Source organism: Lonchura striata, chromosome Z (assembly GCF_046129695.1).
Source record: "Lonchura striata isolate bLonStr1 chromosome Z, bLonStr1.mat, whole genome shotgun sequence".
In the NCBI taxonomy this organism is placed as follows: Eukaryota; Metazoa; Chordata; class Aves; order Passeriformes; family Estrildidae; genus Lonchura; species Lonchura striata.
The window spans coordinates 23,844,302-23,867,104 of record NC_134642.1 but is presented as its reverse complement, the minus strand read 5'-3'; the positions used below and the strand labels follow the sequence as shown (position 1 = coordinate 23,867,104).

The following is a 22,803-nucleotide window of genomic DNA, read 5'->3' as shown; positions in this document are numbered from 1 at the left end:
GCTCTTACATAAACAGCTGAAAAACTAGCAACTGACGTGGTAAATGTGTGTAATTAAAAATTCTTTCTTAATGTATTTAATTGACAGTTTAGAAACAGAAGTTCCTTCTTTAAACATAACTGACATTAACTTCCTTTCATGGCCAATGAAGTTTAAAATAATATGATGCAGCAGAGCTGCCAGCCCATGGGAGGTTAGTGAAGAAACACTGGTGTCACCACATACGCAAACAAACTAAGACTTTCCTGATTGTTGCAATACAATTTCTGGAAGGCACCTGATGGTCATCAGGCTCTGAGTCTACCAAAGATTTACATCAAAGTAGGATGTAAAGAAACTCTTTAATGTGAGGGTGGTGAGGCACTGGAACAGGTTGCCTGGAATAGCTGTGCAATCTCCATCCTTGGAAGTGTGCAGAGCCAGGCTGGATGGGGCACTGAGCAACCTGATGTAGTTGTAAGTCTCCCTTTCCCAGTCAAGCGGGTTGGAACCAGGTGATCTTTGAGGTCCCTTCCCTACCCAAATCATTCTGTGGTTCTATCATTGTAGAAAAACAAAAAAACTTCTGAAAAGTTGAATTTGTATTCAAACTCAAACCCAGCCAATGAACAGCTGATTTAGTAGTCCAAAGTTTATGAAGGCACTTACTTAGTAACTGTCTTGTAATCCCTTTTATATCCATATGCCCCTGTTTAGGAAAAAAAAGAAAAAGTTCCTATTTGTACTGTGTTGAAGTAGGTTCCTTTTGTAGTGGCGTAAAGGTCAGTGAAGGATGCAGTTTGCATTGTTTTCTGCTGTCATCCAGCAGATGCCACTTCTAATAAAATTGCCTGTTACACAGAAGAGATGTTCGAACTCTGATGGCTGAAAACTTGGAGCTTTCTTAATTTCAGGGTGCCAGTCCTCAAGTAAAATACCTTGTTTGACCTGAGACTTGGAAAAGGCTTCAAAAATTAAATTATAGCACAGTAACACTCTGTGTGTAGTTCGGATAGTATTGTGTGACCCCATACAGTGAAAATTCTTCGTTTTAGGATCTTAGTATATGGTGACATACGGGAGCCAAGATGGAGAATTTTGGGTGTGATTTAGTTGTCTTTATTGCACCTACTTCTTCATGAATCTGGGTGGTTTTCTCTAGTTGTGTGAAAGATGTCCACCTTTTGGGTTTTGGGCGATCATAATTGGGTTAGAAACATAAATAATATAGATGTCTACTGTTTATGGGGTAATTGGGACTTAAACAGCCTTGAATAGACACCGTTTTAGCTCACTTTCTTGACTTGTTAGTGAGTGCGCACATCTTGTGAGTTTGTAATAGATAAGGATAATAAACTTCAGAGTGAGACTTCAAAAACAACGTCTCCCAAGTTTTATTCACCCTGACCTTGGAGCGAGAAAGAACCTGGTATTCCAACAAAGAGGGAATTAAAGTTTTAAAACAGAAAACATTAACAAAAACCAGAATGAAGAAGTGCCTTAAAATCTTGATGTCTGCTAGTCACTGTGCCCATCATCCCCGTGTCACACAATAACTCTCAAAGGTGTTTTAAATAAGTCTATGGCTAGGGGTGAAGTTCTTCCATCCTGTCCTTTTTTATTTCTGCAAGGAAAAGCCTCAGCAGAGAGTGAAGAATGAGGATATTTACTAGCATTAAAACACTGGAGAAAAGACATCAGCTTGTCTCAGAAATACACAAACACCAAAAGTAACAAACCCTAGACCTTCTTTGGACTCCTGAAAAAAGTACAAAAAGATTTGATAGCACATTACTAATGTCAGTCTTTCTGGAAAGAAAACTGCTTTTTATATATCATATTAGGCGGCCAGGATTATATACTTTGCTACTGTTGACTGGAGGTATGCCAGCAGAAAAAATTATGAAGACGGGAGGTAATTTTCTTCTTGATAAAAAGGTGTCTTGCTGTACAGAGCTATGTGAAGGTTGCTGGTGATGAATTGGTCAGGAGGCAGAGGGAGAACACTGCAGATGGCTATGCTAGTTTTTACCCAGCATATTCCTCAAAGTATTTTAGTGGCTGTGTATACCAGACCATTCTTGCTTTTACCTTTGTGGTAGGGCAGTATTATTATTTTCCTTATTAGAAAGAGTTAGAAAGAGCTGAACAAAATACTATTAAATTATGTATTGATTGGAGGTACAAGAAGCACAGTAGAAATAAGAGCAGAGATATTTGGAAGGTTTTGGGGAGAGCTTAGAAAACTGGTGCCAAAACTGAGCAGAAGACAACTTCCTTTGAAGAACTGCCATAATGTATTTAACCTGCTAGAATAAGACTTCAAAAGAAAGCTCCATATATCTTTCTGATAGCATTTTCTCTAAGTAACAGGAATAATTATATAATAATGTTCTTCCACTGCCTCTGTCTGAAATATCCTTCTGCAACCACTGCCATACTGCTGGCTATTAAAATTGCCCAGTAGAGGAAGCAATCCAGTGTTTTATTAATAGAAAAGCCTGCTTTCATCACATTCCCCAGTGCTTGCCAGTGAATAAAGATAATTAAATTTAATTAAAGAAAAATATGTGACTATTACAAGATTAATAAGAATACTGAGATGACTGTGCTGTCTCTGTGACTTAATCAAATACAAATAAATCTCAAAGCCATTAATTATTTGAGTCAATATCAATGCCCAGTACTGAAATTAAATGCTCTCAGACTGGACCCAGGAAAAAAGTTGCATTGATTCCAGTGACCAAGGATTTCAGGAAATATTTTATCAAAATGTTTCTTCTGTCATCCCAAAGCTAGAATAAGGCAGTGAGTTAGGGATCCCAGGTTTGCCTTATTCTTTTATGGGCAAAGCAGGGTTGTATATATAGGATTCTTAAAGGCTTGGAAACCTGTTGTAAGAAAAAATAAAGTAACATTTACTTCCCTTTGGATATCTGTTTCCTTTTTTTCTTGGAAACCTGTGGGGCTGCCATCTTTCACTTGTCTCAGGACTGTTTATTAATTGGCCAGATCCACTGGAAAGCAGTTCCAGGCACTCTGGGGACCAGGCATGCTGCTTCAGTTATGTTTCCAGCTCCTGCTGAATTACAAAATTATGGACTTGAAATGGGAATTGAACTTAGGTCTCCCACTTGTCAGCACAAAGCATGACATTTGATTTGGCACAAAGACTGTGCTTTAAAGGCTAAAACCAAACATGTAAGTAAAGGAGCAACAACTGAGAAGGTTGCTTGTAGGAAGGTCCTGATGATCTCATTTTTGCAAAAAAGAGCTTTAATATTTACATGGCAAATATCAAGACCTTTATAAAAATCTTTTAAGAAGAAAAGAACAGCACTTCACTGACTGAGAAACAACTTCTAAAGGGAAAAACCCACAACTTACTATTATTTACTAATTGTACTGAAATTTTAATTAAGTTGTGAGATTGGCCTGATAAAGCCACTTTCTTAAATCAAGAAGATCTGGACTTTGTTAGTATGGTTTAGCAGTTAAATGAAGAAATCTGCCATTGTTTTCTGACCTAATTAATTATATATTCCAATCAAGGTGATCAATGACAAGAGACTTTAGCCTAAAGTGTTAACAAGCTTTGAAACTTCAGCCCTGTTCATGTAGATAAGTGGTCCCAGCAGCGTATCTGTTAAGGAGTCCATGAACTGGTTCTGGCCTTTGCACAACAAAGGGCATGGGGAAATTTTGTGCCAGAAAGTGACTGGACACTGAAAGACACAGCAGGATCTGATGATTCTGCTGGATGACCACCAGAATTTTGCACACACAGACTGTGAGGGCATAAAAGCTCAGAGTTTCCTGTGTTTGGGGTCCTTTTTCAGAGGCACCCAGGTCAAGCTGTTCTTTTGTTGTTGCACCATTAGGCTATTTTAAGGATTGAGACTCTGCTATGGGAAGCATGGGTTTGCACCAGTAAGGAAACCTGATCTGACCATGTGAATGTGGCGTCCCAGCTCAGGTGCTACGAGTGTGACTGCCAGAATGGCTTGTGGATGGTCAGACAGGGAATTTTCCTCAATAACATCAGGAATTACTAATTTTACAGCTTCACTGTAATCTTGCTGCTAATGACTTCTGTTGTACATAAATACTTCATAGCTTTATTTCCTGGATATAGGAAGTCTAGGAATTACAGACTTTTGGATCCATGATTACTGGGTTTATGAACTTTTGATTTTAAATTAAATAAGTCTTGGCCAGTTGAAAAAGTGCTAGAAACATCACCATCACTGGAAGTTTTACATACAGCTAGGTGACAGAAACATCAAAGATGATGTGTCTGCAGCACTGACCTCTTTGGAAGTGTACTTTCATACCGGTGATGATTTTTAAATTTCTTTAAAGGCTTCATATTTTTCTGTTTTTCTTTAAAATAGCATCTGGGACTTAACTTACCAGGATATGTGTTGCAGATAATGACCACTTTCTCTGTAGGATTACTAACACCATGAAGAGCAAGGTGGGAGCCACTGAATTGTAATTTACACTGTGCTGTAGCTGTGCATGGAGCTGTACTGAAAAGAGAAAACAGGGTTAGGCTTTTGTTTGTTTTTGACTGTTTCTGGCTAAGCAGTCAGATGTGAAGGCTTCTCCCAGTCTCACTGTTTTCCAGGAGGATCTGTGCAGTACGAAGAGAGAAACTAGATGAAGTTTAGGCTGTCCTAGGGTCTGTTGCCTTGCTGTAGGAATTTGGATTGGAAGGTGTTTTGAATTTGGAAAGGAACATGAATTTTTTAGGGACCCTACTTGCAACAGACTTTTATAAAAGGAGACTGTGAGACTACATTGCCTGGGAAGAAATACCCATTCTTTCCCTAAGAAGCACAACCAGGACCGGAGGCTGTGGGCATTGCTTCCCACTGCACCTCGTTTGTGTGTTGAGAATCTACCGTGCCTTCCGAATTGGTGGTTGTTGGTGTTTGGGTTTTTATATTTAAGTTTGCACCTGCATTCCCATTGCTAAATTGCAAATGGAAAAAAATTATGCAAACCATGTCTGAATGTGCGTGTGCTCTACAGCCATCAATGCAACCAGAAATGAGAGCTGAGAGAAGTTGAATCCACAGGACCTTTTGTCATGCAATGCAGCATAAGCTTTCCTCAGGCAGTGAAATGAAGCAGCAGGGAGCCTCTTCGCTGCCGCCGGCTGACTCGCTGCATCAAAGTTTGATGATGCTCCGACGAAGCTCCGCATGTGCGTTAGTTCAGGTGTGCCGGTGAGCAGAGCGCGGTGCGGGCCAGCGCCGGGCCGGCGGTGGCAGCAGGGCCGGCGGTGCGGGGCAGGGCAGGGCCGGCGGTGCGGGGCAGGGCAGGACAGGCGGTGCGGGGCAGGGCAGGGCAGGCGGTGCGGGGCCGGACCGGCGGGGCAGGGCAGGGCCGGCGGTGCGGGGCAGGACAGGCGGTGCGGGGCCGGACCGGCGGGGCAGGGCAGGACCGGCGGTGCGGGGCAGGTGATCGCCCTCGTTTAGCGGCACGGCGCCCACGTGACGAGAAAATGGTGGCGGATCTGTGTTCCTGCTGAACTGCTGCCGAGCGAGGGATGCTCGAGTGCAGCAGCGAAGCATCTTCACTGTTTTTGCAGTAGAGAGGCCTTTTCAAGTCTTCGGAAGGTAAGCGTCTCTTGGCCCGAGCGGCAGATGTGCAGAAGGTTTTCTGATTAGCGGCTCTTTATTGCAGTTACTTTAGACAGAAAAAGGATAAATGTTAGTCAGCATGATGCAAGGCGCTCCGGACGTCATTACTGAAAACGGGGCAGCTGTATTTTAATTCTGTTGCAGCTCTTTATGAGAGGAGCTTACATCAGTTTAGAAGGATTTCTTTTATCTGAGCACAGGCATGGTATTTATTATTAGGAAGCAAAACTTTACTGCACAGTCACCTAATGTGTTGGATTATTTTCAGGTTTTTTTGCCTAGCTCTGAGGATACAATGGGCAAAAGGGATGGAAGAGCATTGCCAGTATATCTTGCTTTTAAAAGTGCTTAATTGCTGGTAGCTCCACTGTTGTGACAGCTCTCATTGTAGGCTACTTGACATTATAATTTCAGGGGTTTTTTTTCCCATATGAGGCATATGTTTTTTGAATTTTTTTGCAATGTCCTCTTAAAATGTTGCAGTGAACAGTGTATGTAATTTTTGAAGGTTAACTGATGAAGGATGCAGCAGTAATCTCAGTGATAAGAGATTCAATTACTGCAAAAGTTGGTTTGTGCAGGCAGTATTTAAAAAAAATAATTATAGGAGCTTGATTCAGCTCGTTCAGTTACTTGCTTTTCCGTTTGCGATGAAGGAATGAAAATATTCTTCAGTTCCAAGTATGGTAAGAACATAAATGATAGTGATGCTAGTGATATACAGGAGACGGTGAAATATACAGAATGTAAAAATATTGGCTACTTAAAGCAACATTGAAAGGAAATGTACGCAGGCTTTTTTCTTTAGCCGGAATTCTTCTAAGGGGGCTGGGATAGGGAAGGAGGAGCAAGCAGAGATGTAATTTCTGGATTTATATATATTTACTTGGAAAGCAGAGGTGTTTTGAGAAAGGGAGGATGCACACAGCTCTAGCAGTGTTATCAGGAGGCATTAAAACAACTGTGGAGGTCAGAGCATGGAACAATGCACACCAGTCCTTACCCTGCCAGACATTTCTTTCTTCCAGGGCTGCCATGTTTATTCTTTCACTCTCAGCAATGCTCTTCACTGATGTATTATGTGGGGTAGGGATGTACAAAGATCTAAAATAGTTGGTTTTTTTCCTGGCTTTGATTAGTCTGTTTTTTTGTTTGGCTGTGCATAAATCTGGAGAGTAGAAAATTAATGTAGTTAATCTAGTTTTTGCCTACATTCACTACTTAAAAAACTTATATCCTGCTACAAGCAGTCTGTTGCAGTTTTGTGGCATCTCTGTATGGAATTCAGTAATAATAGAACAGTGTTATTTACAGCTTGTAATACATCTGTTGGAAAAGGCATACAAAAAAAAAAAAAAAAAAAGCCATCTTAAAGCCCCAGTCTTTGTTTGGGCAAAAGTTGCACCTTGCAAACTTAATGAGAGACAATGTGTAGATGAGAATGTGTTTTTGAAAGCACGTGTAAATATTGATAAGCCTTTTTTTTAATCACTGTAGTGTCTTCAGGGTTGGAGACACTTCTATTACGTCCTGCATAAATACAAGAAAACGACAGTGCTACTGCAAAAATAAATAATACTGAGGCGGGGAAGGTGAGAGTGACATTCCAGTTGCTTAGCAGATTTCATAGTTTATCTACTTGGTTTTTCCTTTGGACAGTGAAGGAAGTGGTTTAGTTGTTACGGGATTTTAAGAATTAAGTCATTATTAGTTCATAGTATATCTTGTAGTTTGTATTCTTTATCCACAGCCTTGCACCTATGAAAAATTGATGACAGTAGCAGATGGGACTTCTTTATTTTAGGCTAACGGATGAAACATGACTATGTCCTACACATTGGCAGCAGACTCCAAAGAGCTGTCTGCTGGGCAGTAGCCCAGCAGGATACCCCATTGCCTGCTTGTAGAAAGTAGAGCGTATAGCTAACCTTGCCCATGTATTTCCCTGGCTGTAATATGTAAGTGCCATGTGGAGGAAGGAGGAGCCCCATTTTCTCTCCTCCTGAATATTACTTACTCAGTCTGGCATTTCGTGTCATTCTGACTCTTTCACAATATTTTTGCTAAGACTGACATTACTCTTTCCCACACTTGGACTGGTTTTTATCTTTCTACTGCTCCTTGTGGCACTTCCAACTCTGCGACAGAGTTCTGCTTCTGAAGATAACTGGTGGCTTTCTGCATCTCCCATCTCTCTTTACACATGCATTTTAGACCTGCCAGCTGCAGGGTCTAAGTCTTTCCTGCTCCTAAAACCTCTTGCCAGAGCAAGCAAGCTGCAGGCTTCAATGTTTTCCAGTTTTACTGCTCTGTAGAGCTTGTGTGCCCTGATCAGGAGTCTTCCCTGGCTCATGTTTGGGACTTCTGTATTTTTCCCAAGCTGATAATTTCCTAGTATGGATGGGAATTGATTTCAGTTACCAATTTATACCCGATAGGATATTTTAGTAAGTTTGTAGTATGTCAGCTAGGCATCTGAATTATAATAACATTGAACACTGTAAGTTGTGAAATCATTGATACAGTAACATGGAAAAGACCGAACCGAGACATTTGGCAGTACAGTGACACACATGTGAGAAGAGAAAACAAAGAATTTCACAATATTTAAGGTATTGAGGAAATAGAAATATTTTGAGGATATGGAATGAGATGATAAATAGGACCAGAGAAAAGCAGTATGAGGGGAGGAAAAGATAGAAGTCATACAATATAAAAAAAATTTTGCCATGTATCTTTTCGTATCTATCAACATATTGTCCAAAAGCTGAGCTTGAAATCAGAAGAGTGTTAGAAAAATGCTAATGCTTTAATGGATGTATTAAAAAAAAACCAAACAACTGTACATCTTGATGTTAAGTGAATTTGTAATTAGCAGCTGTAAAAGTCATCATCACATTTTACCATGTGGGTAAGACATACTTCACCTGTTGCAAGATGCTTTGTTAAAGCATTTTGTTCCAGCCTAGTTTAGGATGGTAATAAGTACCATCAGCTCTGTGCGTGTCATCGTCTGGACATGCAGAGAATAAGTCTATTAAGCAATGCAAGAAATTGCCAATATTGTGGAAAAACCAAGTGGTAAAGAGCAATAGCCACTGAACTTCAGGTACTAGCTCCGTTTCAGAACTAATGGTTATGAATAATGGTTAAGAGCAGCATTTTAAGTGAGGCATTTTTGCATGTTTTCATTTGGAAACAAATGTGCTTGATTGTTATAATTGGAGGGGATTTCCCACAAGTCCAGTGGAGAATAGACAAGTCCAGTGGGGTATAAAATTTAAAACTTCCTAAAGATTTTTTGGCTTCTGATCCTGTAACCTCTCCCTTGTTAACTACTCTCAAATTATTAGCATACTTCCTGAAAGTGCAGATGGCTGCACTGGGTAGAACGTGCACCCTGCTTTTTCAAGTGCTTCTGACATGCCAGTTACATCATTTGGAGCTGCAGGTATTCTGATGGTTGGTCCTAACAGCGCAGTATGGCAGGAAAATGATCACTGTGAGCCACACATTCAGGAAGATAAATTGGTTTAAAAGTTAGGAAAACTAAAAGGGTTTTCTCAGGGAATAATTAATTACTCAATGAGAGTGGAAGGTAGGAATCAGGTCTCTGGCATCTTAGTACCTTTTAAAAATATAATTTAAAAAGAAAATGTCTTTTCAGGTTATACTTATGGATCTTTTGAATCAGATTGATTTAATTTTTACTTTCTCTGCTGGCATTACCATGTTGCATTCATTTGTAATGTAATAATTTCAGGAGTGGTTGTTGATTAACAGATCATCTAGATAGATGGAATATTATCTGTAGAATACTAACAACATTTATTAAGAGATCAGAAACGTGCTTTCTAAATGCTGATATTGCTTTGAACCTACACAGCCTATTGCCAGACCTTGTGATCTTTCAGTATTGATGGAGGAACACCCATCTTTGTGTTGTTAATTCTGGTGATTTTCCGTTGTTTCAGTAAAGATAAAGGAGCATTGATCTAGGCACCTAACAGAGAGCAACCCCTGCTCTTAGGGCAAAACTGTGTGATGTTATACAAGTGCAATGCTAAGCAAAGAAATAGATGTTAAGTGACATGAAACTTTCTGCTTTTGCACAGAGAATATTGTCTTAATACAATATTATTAAAATGGTAATATTAAGAACCTAGCAGCTTCACCATTTCTCTGTAAGAGGCATAGTTGGAGACAGTGCTGTTATATGGATGCTTTCCAAAAGCACCACGCTAAGAACTGTCTCCTGTCCATGTTCATGCCATGATGTTGTTAATGTGGTTTTGGAGACTCTGGAACCTGCTGCTGGCATCATCAGTGTGGCTTGCATTTCTAAGTCCCCATTTCAGCGCGACATGTAGGTTTGGAACTTGAATTTCCCTCATCTTATATTAAGATGTATTTTTATTTCATGAGTCTGGAAGTCACATATAATTGAAGAAGGCTGGAGTCCTGGATCTCTTCCATAGGCCTTCCTGATCCATGGGCATGTACATAGAGGTTGATGAAATAGCCTAGTGAAATTCATTATCCCTGTTTGCTTGGATTTGTCCCTTTATGGCTCTCTACATCCCTCCATGGCTTTTCCTGTTTCTCTTGTGCTGTGACACAGGGAGGGAGCTGGCAAAAGGTCAGGACAGACAGTGCCCAGCAGCAGTAAAAGCAGCATATGCTTAAGAACAGCAAATTTCTTTTTAGCAGTCTTAAGCTGATATGAGAAGCCAGGAGAGCCTACCACTATGACTGGCTTCCTGGAATAAACTGATGTTTGTACTATGAGTTAAAAAAGAGGAACAAGGAAAAGATAGGTAGATAAACAGATAAAATGGATTTGATTGGAGACTAGGAAATGTTTTAATAAAGAATGGTTAAAAATTTATTCAATGCCTTTAAGTGAGAATTTTAACATGTTTTCAAATCTTGTGGCTGTATAAGGATTTTTCTACAGAAAGAATATTGCCTCTTACTGTTATGCCTAACTTTTTCATTCAACTCCCCTGCGGAAAATGTAGCAAAATGTTAGCACTTGAAAACTGAAGTATAATAACCAAGAAACTTATGATTTTTGCTAATATTTAGTAATGGCTTATTCTGTGGCATTCATAAATGGCATATATTTCTGTAAAATATGATTATGAGCATGTAATCTACTAGGCAGCAAACAGTATGACAATGATGACTTAGCATTTGCACAGATGTTTGAGTAATAAACCTTTTGGCTGAAACAAACCACCACAGCTTTTTTATTTTCTTTTCCTTTCCATACAGATATGGGAATAAAAGTTGCATACTATGCATAAATTTTAGTGCTCAGTCTATAGATTTTTCCTAAACTAATTTGTGATTAAGAGCTACAAAATAAATAGCAATAGAAACACTGTTAACTTCCAACGTGGTTAGAAATTCAGGTCTTGGGAGGGTATAAAATTAATTAATTTTATAAGTCACCTGTATACAGTATAATTATTTTACACAGCTGTGAATAAAAGTAATTACTTTTTTATAGTCTCAGATATCCTGGAGTGTATTCCTTCCAATACACTCATTTTCTTGGTATATGGATAGAGCTGAAGCATAATCTCTGACTGATACTGACTAAATCTTGCACAGTGTATGTCACTTTGATTTGTCACATACTGTTCTACAGTTTAGGGATTATTAATTCTGATGAACCTAAAAAAATCACTCTGCAGTCTCTTTTATCTCTGAATAGGTATCTGCATAAATTCTTGGTTTTTGTCTGGAGGTTTTGTAGCAGAGGACTAGTTACAGGAAGTAATTTTGGGTTTAGTGGGTACATTTATTAATGGGTTTCTTCATCTCTTAGTGCACAGTCCACTTGGGTTTTTGGGGACTAATGTTCTTGCTTTCTTTCTGTCTCTTCCTGTGTATTTTCATCAAAGTTTCTTCACACTAAAGCCCATTATCTTGTCAGTTTTTATTTCTGCAGTTCATATATTAACACTGTATTTCCTAAAGCATCTCCTTTTGGCTGTAGATACAGTTTATAGTGAAGTGTGGGATGCCTTCTGTTCCTAAGTGACAGGAAGGAATTTGATCTTACCTCTCTTGTGTTACTAATAACTTCTCCCTTGACCCGAACCTTAACTCCACCCCTGCAATACCCTATAAAACCCCATGACCCTGCCTTTGCCTGGTCTTTCTTCTCCATCCCTCCCTCCTCCCTGCGGGTAATAAATGGATTCTCAAGGTTTCTGAAATGGAGACTGTTCCCATGCCTGGTGCCAGCAGCTGCACCCTCCCTGGGCACGATGGATGAAGCCAGTTGCAACACACTGCAACACTAAAGTATGTCCAACATTTCTCTGACTTTGCAGAACATTGCTACCTGTGTAACCTGAACGATAAGCATCAAAACTCAAACACATGTAGATTATATTAGGATTTGTTATTAGTCTAGTAGTGTTAAAGGTCTCAGAAATAACACACCTCAGTTAAAACAGTTTATGGACTTACATCTACAATTAGAAGATGATGGACAGACTGACTTTCTTCTCTGAGTACTCCAAGTAGTAAAAGTAGGAGGTAGACATTTGCTGTTCTTTAAAAAAATGCTGTTGTAGTGATGGTCTATAAACCTGTAATATCTTTTCTGAGCTGAAATGGCGCAGAAATTACAAACCACAGGTTTGGAGCCCTGTGAAAGAACACAAAAGATATGCTGTTTGGATATAAATGCAAAACAGTTTCTTTTTCAAAAATGAAATAATATATCAAGTATTTGATTGTGATAACAGAATGTGTTTTGCTGTTCTCTTATATGAGGTGAATGTTGGAGTAGTGTCTTGGTTTTGATTGGCATAGAGTTAATTTTTTTTTCTCAGCTAGTACAGTGCTGTGTTTTGGATTCAGTATGAGAATAATCTTGACAACACATTTATGTTTTAGTTGCTGCTAAGTAATGCTTACCATAAGTCGAGGACAGTTTTGGTGACTGCAAGCAAGCAGGTGCACAGGAAGCCAGGAGGAAGCATAGCTGGAACAGCTGACCCAAGCTGATTATAAAACATCATGCCTGGTGTATAATCTGGGGAGTTACCCAGCAAAGGCAGGATTGATTGTGGCTCAGGGATGGAGCTTGGTGTGGTATGGTGGGTGTTGAGTAATTGTATTGTTCCTTATTGGACCCCCAAGTCTAACTTTGTATTCTCCACTCCATCCTCCTTGGGTAGGGGAAAGTGAATGAGTGCTTGTGACATGCTTAGTTGCCAGCTCAATTTAAACCATGACAAGCAGCTACAGAGATGGGTAATAGCAAAACACCCCTTGTAAATAATGTATTTGGTAACATATTTTGGCTCTAAATTTATAGGTATTTCTAAAATTGTAAACTGAAGAGGAATAGAGTAATTAAGAAAACATTTTGTGTAAACACATCCTTCATATAAATTGCAGTTTGTGGAGTGTTTGAATGATTGCTTTAGGTTCTTCTAAGGCTTTTAATTGCTTCTGAGTAGGAAGGAATTCTTGTTTTGTCTGAAAGAAGTTAGACATCTTCCAGGTAGGGTCAAAATGATGTGAAACCCATCAGGCAGGCCAGGGATGGGTTTACACAAGATGCTGCATACTCTGGCAAAACACTTAACTCTCCTTAATGCTAAGGCACTCTCAGACAGCTGTGCTGAGCCTCTGTGGACAGGCATTGCTGGATAAATGCCAAGGGCTTTCTCATACTTCCCAAGGAAAATACTCTCCTCTCATATCCAGTCCCTCAAGCTCTCCTGTCTATTCTCCTGGGCTCAGTACTTGCTTAAGAGTGGTGTCACAGGGTGGGGACAGGATGGGTTCAAAGGAGAAGGACTTTGTGCTGCCTGTGTGCTGTAAAAGTAATTCAGTGAGTTTATGTTCACCTACTTGTTTTTGTACCTAACATTTTACTTCCTGCATTATTCTTCAATGAAGTTCAATTTTTCTGCAAAATTAGTGAGAAAGTGGACTGTCAGCAGGACTCTTCGTCCAAAACCAGGGTATACCTGTATAATGTGTGGAATTTGAGAAGATGAAAAAAGCCTGAATATCTAGCCTCTGAATAACCTTTCCACTGCACTTCATCTCCCCTCTTCTCACATTTAGTATCTAAACCAAGCATGTATCAATATGCAGAAAGGTGATTTCATCCATGTATTTTCTTTAATTCATCAGGTTTTGAAACTTTATTAAAAAACTTCTGGTGTCTTGTGAAAAGTTAAGAATAAAATTATTTTTCTATTGAGTTGTAAAGGGAACAACTTGGAGGAAACATGATTTACTTATCTAGGAAAAGTGCCTGGCAGTTGTGGACTCCACTTCAGATTAAATGTCGGCAATGATGAATAGAGAAAATGAGAAAATGTATACATTTTGAAGTCCAGCTGGTGAATAAATTGTGATGACAGTTGCAACTGAATTAATGTTGATCTCTTCTGTGTGTTGTAGGTATTTATTCAGAGCAGTGCATTGGAACCACATCTTGTATTAGACTAAAGAAATTAACTTCTTGATAATAATAGCTGCAGAGCAACTTGGAAAACTGGTGATAGATCACAGATGACACAAGGGTGGAGGCAACACAGCCCATAGGGATTATGACATATTGCTGTGAATATTCAAAGCTGCTCTTTCCAAAATAGCAGAATGCTGCTGTACCTGGAAAAGTCAGGAAGGATAACTTCAATTTTGAGAAATACTGATTTGAGAGGGTATTAAGAATTATTTAAAGCTTATTAATTCATTGAGCTGTAGGGATATCTGAACCAAAAAAAGCGCAAGGAAAGTATTTCAGCCTCTTGCCTCTCCTACTTTCAAATGAATTTGGTATCTGTCTCTGATCCACCTTTGAGAAATGAGGGGAGTTCATTTGCTTCTGAACAAGATCATAGACCTGAATATCAGAGCAAATAATCAGTAACTTGATTCCCAGTGCAGCTGATCCTTAAATGACTGGTCTGTGTACAACATAAAAGAAGTCATTTATGACACAAAAAACCTTAATTGAGTTTGACCTCTGTTCCAAGATCCATTTTTTATCAATCCAGTAAATCATACCTGATTAGAATGTGCTTTCTAAAGTAACTTAATTTTTTTTTCAATAGAAGCATTCATTAAAAGGAGATTAAAAAATGTACCTCTCTTTCTCTAATATTTTTGTCCACATCATCCATGTTATAAGCTGCATCCTTATGGCAAGGCAAGGAATTTTATAAGCCAGAATTTTGAAAGCATGTGAAGTAGTCTGTGGGAAAGGAAGAGGAGGTAGTTGCCTATTTTAAAGTTTCTGGAGTCTGACTTCTTGTATCAGTGTTCCTGCTGAGGTCTGTTGAGAGCTTCTGCACACCCAGAAATTACTCTGCAAGGTGCTGAGCTGCTCAGCATAACGCGTGCTCAAAATCCATCAGAAAATGTGAAGTTGTGTCTGTAGAAGCAATCTTTATCCATATTGTCGTTACTCTCTTAGTGACAGCAATTCTGAAGCCATAGGCTGGGGCACAATATCACAGACATTTAAATACTATTGTAAATATGCTTGTATTGCCCATTAATTTATGAGTGAAATATTGACTGTGGCATATGAAAATGAAGAACTTTCACTGAACCTATGGTGTATGTGTCTGGCAAGGAATCTTTAATGTCTTTGGGTAAAGCACAGAGGATTGGGAAAAATAAGGCTAGCTCCCAAGGCAGACTTTCTCTTCTCCAAAAAGCCTGTTGGCTGGTTTTTATAGTACATGAGAACCTGACACAATTTAAAAAAAAAACAACAAAAAAAACAAAAACAAACCAGGAAATCTAATCTCTGCTAAAAAAAACTTCTGAAAGGCAATAGCATTTTATATAATTGAAGATAAAATGGAGAACCTTGCATCAGCAATCCTTTTGCCAACTGGACTTTTTAAATGCCTGCTTTGACCCAGTGCTTGTAGGACCAGAGAGTCTTTCCAAATTTAATAACCCAATATGAAAAGTACAGATTTTTGACATTAAAAGCACTGTGTCAACAAAACGAAGTTATGAATTCTCCAACAAATTCTGATGCTGTTTAACTGTAATCCAGTAGTAAGGCTATTTTTTGAGTATAATGCTTGAAGCTGAATTTCATAAGAAATTCAAACAAGTGTTTCACATATAGCTTCTAATACCTAGAAATGTACTGTTCTTCACAAGTATGATAAAAATTCTGGTTTAAGTCAGCTGCAATAGTCCCATTGAAAGCGGAAAAATACTTCTAATTTCTATTGTGGAAGTGTAAGAAGCCTCAAGAAAGCAACAATTCCAACTCAAGTACACGTGTTGAAAAAAAAAAAAAGAAGATGCCACAGAGAGAAAAGTAGGCTTAAGGTAATCATAGAAACATCATGATTTAGGATAATTCTGTTCTGGGCATTGCAAAAATGTTACACAGCTCTAAATTTGTGAATTAATTACTTGTGGGAAATTGCTTTCAGATTGTAATTGTCACTGTTTCTGTAGGCATAGAGTTTAGAAAACTCAGTTGTGCTCTTTTGATACAGAGGAAAAGATGATTGTCATTCTTAAACTTTTTTTTCGTTTTATGCAGAGAAAAGTGTATCTTTTTAATATAGAAAGCCGAACATTTCACTGTCCTGCTCTCCTTTACTCTTCACACAGCTTTGAATATTTCTTATAAAATAATTTCCTCCAGTAATTTCCAAAGGTTGTGCAGGTCCAGTTGCCATTTGGTCTGATAAAGCTGTAAGAAATATCACAAATAAATAGTTTGAATGACAGTACCAAAATTCTATTCTTTCCAACCAAAGTATAAACCCTTGTATGTACATACATATATATGTTAAATGTAATTTCTTAGTATCTTCCTAAAAATGGAGTCTAGGTAAGATATTTGGAACAATTTACTCTTTGAAAATCTGTAATGTGTTTTTGGTTTTCACTTTTATGCTTTCTGAATTTTTTTAGTGTGACAGATTACCTGCATCAGTATTACTGGTTTAGGTCAGAATTGCTGTAAGATACACATGATACCAAAAAAGGGAAAACCTACTCATTTTTACTATATAGTAACTGTGTATACAGTGATGAATATATTGTTTAACAAAGAGTAGCTGAAGCACCTTGCAATGATGTCTCCCATTTGCTGGATAGCCAAAGACCAACTTTATTTGTGTAAAATGACAAATATTGCTGTTTGCAATATTGCTGTTTTGTAACCAAAGTTCTGAACTGGCTGTGTTGGAGGAAATTTCAGTTCTGTATAAGACCATGAGCTGTACATCTCTTTAAGATCTTACTTTGTATTTACCTCTCAGGTTGGTACAAGAGGATGTGGGAATGGACATCCCCTTAGCTGAGGGTGTATTAAGCCCCAGTTCTACGGAGATGAGACCTGGTGAGAGAAGCTCTTGCTCATTTTCTTAATTGTATCTTATTCCTGTGGCATTTAATTATGCTGTGAGAATGATATTTCTGTGCTGGTAAAGAACCAGTTCAGTGTTAAAAAGAAAAAAACATTGAGTTTGCTTTATTTAGTCAATTTTCTTCTTCACTTGAGAAGTGATAATTATAGTGTGACATTTTCTCTTGGGCATTGTTACCACTTGTTTTGTCCTTACAAAGCTTTAGTAGTCTGTATTATTTATTTTATAATTGACTTCTGTCTGAGTGAACTAAGTGAGACAGAACAACTTGAAATGTGCCATACAAGGCAGAGGCAAAGAGCAGAGGTATATTTAGCTCTTGTCTTGTTGAATACTACTTCTATTTAGGACTGATTAAGAGGCTCAGAGATTTTTTTATTTGTTATTGTACTGAGTAAGATATTCTATAATTAAAGCTAAAAATGTAAGTATTTGTAAATAGCTCTGAGTGCATAAGAAAATAAATCTTTTCAATGGTTTTTAACTCACACTAATTTTCCCAGGACTCAGCAATGTCTTGATTCATAACTCAAATTATTTGTATTTGCCCTTTAAACTCTTAAATATTGTGGGCCTAAGCATGTTCAAAACTTAATTTTTGTCTGATGATTGCAAAAAAGTGAATCTGGATTTAGCATAATTTAAGAGCTCTGAACTACATTTCCTGTGCCTGTAGATTTTTGTTTTATTTCATTAGACATTAATGTTAATATTTATGTATTGTGTTAGATAGTTTTAAATGTCATGGTGTTACTAAAATTGTGTTTAAAGGTAGTTTTTGAGTACCTTGGAGATTAATTGTATGTGGCGTAGATTGAGTTATTTTTCTCTTTTTTGGTTTTTTTCCCTTTTATTCAGAACCTCCCAACTCTCTTGATCTTAATGGGTCCCAACCCAGAAGGATAAAACTCACTGCTCCAAACATCAATCTCTCATTGGACCAGAGTGAAGGGTCTATACTGTCTGATGATAATTTGGATACACCTGATGAAATTGACATTAATGTAGATGACCTTGACACTCCTGATGAAGCTGACTCTTTTGAATACGCTGGACAAGGTAATATTCTAAATTGTAAATGTAGGGTTCATCAATGCTAGGCATCCAGGTATTTTTCCTCCTGTGTATAGTATTATCTTTCTATTTATTCAGAGTGCAGAAAGAAGTAGTACAGCTGAATTAATAAAGTAAGAGCAGCTACCTAGGGAGAATGAAATTCAAAGTCCTGTCTTTGTCCAGGACCATAGGACTTGTCTGAAAACAATTGTTCAAGGAGAGAGCAGCTGACTATTGCTGTAGAGAATGCTGTAGCTAACTGCAGTTTCTTGCAGCTCAGTCCAGCTCTAAATAACAGTTATGTCAGTCATATATAAGAATATAATTTTGTGCAAAATATGTTGGCTGCACCAAAGATCTTGCAATATATAAGTGAGGTAGACACAATGTGCTTGAGAGGTCTTTTGTTAGGAAAAAAGGTCTACTTTTTACTCCCATGGTTGGAAAGCTGAGATATGGAAGGTATGTAGATGGCATAATAAAGCTAGCTCAGGTGATGGAAGAACAAAATTTGTTGTTCCACTAAGTTTAATGTCCTTTCTCAGCAGAGCAACTGTACAATATAGATGCACCCTAAAGTGTGCAATGAGAACTTCACTCTTTCTTCATGTATTAATGATTTTCTCTTAGAGAAATATGATGTAGAAGTTTTACTCAGTTTACTTAGTTTCATGATGTTCAAAATAGGGCATTTCCTATTCCTTGCTCTTACCTTATAAAACATAAACATGTAAGAACTGTAGTTGCTGATGTAGATACAAACAGATCACAATTTATTAGAGGGGAAAACAAGTGTGAACGTTTTACAACCAAGAGCAGAAATAAACTTTTAAAATGAATCAGTTCAAACTGAATTTTCCCATGCATTTACTTTCCTTAATGCTAGTGAGGTTGCTGGAGCGTACAAGAACACTTACATCATTTTAAGTGGTATTGCCGAGGAGGCATTAGTGTGTACTCAATCATGCATTAGCATCTCTAATGTTACTTTTCATGAGGCGGCTGATTTCCTTATGTGTAGATGCAGAGTGTGGTGATGAGTTGCTTGATAGTTGGAAGATTTTATAGTGAAGGTAAAACTAACAGACACACAGAAGCTCACATGCTTAGACTGTTGTGGCCACCAAGTGAGAGAAAAAGTCTCTTGTCTGCAGTAGAACAGATGTTTCCTTTAAGCCTTCAAGTAATTAAATTCAACTCCAGTGATTCTAGTAGCAGTGGCATTTCCTCCCAGTGGTTTTTTTTTGTGCTTTCTAAATGTGATGATTTGTTTGGGTTCTTAAAGTTAGACCAATTTCCCCAAACTCTTAAGTGAGGAGCTCAGGGTCCCTCTAGTTTTGGTGACATTTATATGGTTGTGTAGTTTTATTTTAGATAGTTAATAGTAAAAATATCTTCCACTGAGATGAGCCATGAAAAGAGTAGAAAAGACAAAAAAAAAAAAAAAATCAACATTTTATCAAAATAAGCCAGCAATAAAAGAAGTTTGCGATATATATAGTGTGTTAATTTGATAGTTAAGATTATAATCATAAGAACCAGTGCAGAATGGCTTATTTGCATGGTAAATAGCCTTTGTTATCTTTGTACTTCTGTGTTCTACTTAGCTGGTATGCGCTCATCATTATGTTACCCATCTCCCACAATATAATATTTCTAACTGCTGCCAATCCCAGAAAAGTAAATACTGAGAAAAACATAACTGCTGAGACCAGAAAGAACAGTGACTTTTGTCATGATCAGACTGTTGAAGGTCCCTTTGAACTACAAAAGACAACTGAGAAAAGCAAGACGGTCACCATGGTTCAGGAGTTTGCTCATCATGAAAAATATCTCTGTATTCCAAGTAATACTGAGACCCATTTTTTTCAAATGAATGGTGAAGAACAATTATCATAACTGCAATATGCATCAAAGATGAGAGCAGAAATACTAAAGTACTTGTCTTGAACTAGCACCTGACTTGTTCAGAGATTGGTTGATCATCAGTTTCATGGGGTGGGGCTTTTTAGCCACTAATACCATACATTTCAACATTCCCTATACAAGCCATGCTAATTTCTGAAATGAGCTTTTTATGATAATTGCTTTAGATGACATAAAAATTGCATTTCTGAAAACCATATATAGGCATCAGTGAAGGCCTACTCTCCAATCAACATATTTATAAAGTAGGAATGGTTATTATTTTTTCTCCAGATATAATTTCCTTTCTGAATTTCACACTAGTGCATCTTCCTCTGCAAAATCAACACTCCAGGCAGTAAAGGAGAGGTACTTCATCAGGAATAGGCAATCTAGTGCCATTTCTATTAAAAAATAATTCATGTGTCCAATTTCAACATTGTAAGTTTTATCAAGGTTTTAGTAATTTTTTATCGTCTTAAGTTTCACCAAGCCAAAAAAAGAAAAAAAAAAAAAATCAAACCCCAATTTCAGCATTGGTCAGCCATGTACATAGCCCAGCTTCTTTAATTAAAGTTTGTTCTGCCAGCTACACTTCTCTGTCTTAGTCATGTTCTTTGTTCTTCACAAGGAATGAACTGACCTGACAGTCTTCCTAGGCTAATCCCATCTGTCTATTCTAAAAGCACCTGAGCTGCACAAGAGTGTCCTGTGGAGACCCTATATCCTTACAGGAATGGGCTGCCCTGCAAGGGCCTATCAAAGTTTGCATAAATTGACTGTTTGCATGTAATTTTCATATTGCTACTAACAGTACCTTTGCAAAACTGACAACATACAAAATTGCATTAAGATACCTGGGTTTGGAGGTAGTGGGTTATGCATTTTGTAAGCTTATTCCCAGTATCACAGAATCTGCTCAGCAGCAACGTTAAACCAATTTGGTATACTATACTTTAAAAAAACCCACTTTTTGTCAGACTGTTCTGTTTTCCAACTTTAGATCTCCTCACACTCATTTGGAGTTCTTTAGGGAAAAAAAGGCTTACATGGTCACACTATAGTTGCATGTGTATATATTCTTGATTTTCCATACCTGTTTCAATCATTAATACACTTTTATTTGAGTATATTTTTAACTCTTTGGCTAGTTAGACAATAAGGAAAGAAGTGAAATACTCCTCCTTTCTTTCAGGATTCCATCAGGGAGGAACTAGGTAGAGAATTGTTTGTAGACTCATATTTCATTACACATGAGAAAATCTACCTCAGAGAGGGGCACCTTCTGCCAGTATAATTCTGTAATAATGTTTTGTATTAGGGACAGAAAACACAAGACAGGCAGCGGTAGAAAATCAGACTTCGTTAGTCCTGTTGTAGCAATAAATATGTGCTCAACATACCTTCTTTAGAAGCTTTGTTTTGTGGGTTCAGAGAAACTTGGTGTTTGTAACAGATTTGGTGAAATTATTGGTAGGATTTAATGGAGAATTCAGTTTTACAAAGTAATAGTACATTTATGTATATGCGCCTGTAGCTTCTGTGTAGATATATATGGTATACGTACAGTATACTATCATATTCTTGATTTTATAAATAACTTTTTAAATTATTATGATAAACTAGTGTGTTTTGAGGATCATATACTTTGATTTGTATGAGTAATTCAAGAAGAAGCCTTAATCAGAGAGGCACATCTATAGATAGCCCAACACATAGAAAGTGCTGGGTTATCTACAGATGTGCCTCTTTGATTAAGTGTTTAATGGCACCTGTGAAACATTGTGGTTTTTAGTTCTTGTCAATTAAAATTACTTTTTTGAGTTTATTCTTAATTCTCATAGATCTCATGAGTATTTTCAAATACAATGCCTGCAGCTTTTTATGTACTGTTGTGTATGTGATTCTGTATCTCACTCTTGGTTTGCTGTTACCTCACTTACTGACTTGCACTTCAAATTTCTGGTGTTATGACTGCAGAGACAGAATTTCGAAAGGACATTTTACTTCAAATATGTGTCATTCTGCTCTTACTTATACCAGAAGTGTAAAAATGGAGTTAATTTCAGTCATCCATCTCAAATGTATGTAATGGCAAAAATATTTAGAGCTTTAACAGAAAGAGGTAATATATACAGTTCTCCTTTTCAGAAGAGCAGACTGCTGCTAAGGATGCATCCCAGGAGGAGTCTGAATCAATTCCTGAGTACTCTGCTGAAGAGGAGAGAGAGGACAACAGGTTATGGAGAACGGTGGTTATTGGAGAACAAGAACAGCGAATTGATATGAAAGTCATTGAACCATACAAAAAAGTAATTTCACATGGAGGTAGGAGCAGCTGTAAGCATTTTTTAAATTGATGTAAAAAATTCATGCTTTATTGATCATGATTTATTTTTATTTTTGTTCCATTATCATATTGACAAGGGGAGAGAAAACTTATTTTTCAGCATTGGCTGAAATCAGGCCAGGCTTTAATTCAATGTGGCAATGACTAATAAGAATTTTAAATTTAAAGCTATTTTGGAAGCAGCATATGGACATATATATGTCAGGAACAGTCTGGTCATTGTCGGGTAAAACTGTCTTGGAGAAGGAAAAAAGCTTTTGTCCTACAGCAAAATATAATTTTGAAAACTTTATTTAGTGAGTTTTGACAAAACCTTTTGTGTGAGGAAGTATAATGCTCTGTGATTTGCTGAATGAATTATGTAGTTGCACAGATCTAAACAAGTAGAATGGCAAAAGAAAAAATATTTTCCCTGGGGCTTCCATTCATCGGGCTACTCACCTTATGCTATTTTTCTGCCATT

At 37.7% G+C, this 22,803-nt stretch overlaps 1 protein-coding gene across 9 annotated transcripts in view; it reads left to right on the top strand.

The window, feature by feature from the left end:
• The window catches only part of PRUNE2 (prune homolog 2 with BCH domain), a 130,942-nt gene that overhangs the window by 87,418 nt on the left and 20,721 nt on the right, over nt 1-22,803 (top strand). For 8 of the 9 annotated variants that reach the window (XR_002465468.3, XR_013341684.1, XM_021530519.3 and 5 more), the window contains exons 1-4: nt 5,421-5,606; nt 16,922-17,001; nt 17,888-18,088; nt 22,142-22,318. Coding sequence is in view for 7 of the 9 variants with exons in the window: in XM_021530519.3 (XP_021386194.1) it covers nt 16,944-17,001; nt 17,888-18,088; nt 22,142-22,318 (436 nt within the window). In the remaining 2 variants the exon portion in view is untranslated. Of the gene's footprint in view, nt 1-5,420; nt 5,607-16,921; nt 17,002-17,887; nt 18,089-22,141; nt 22,319-22,803 lie in introns of those variants that run through there. The other variant, XM_031507397.2, reaches the window with a different exon arrangement.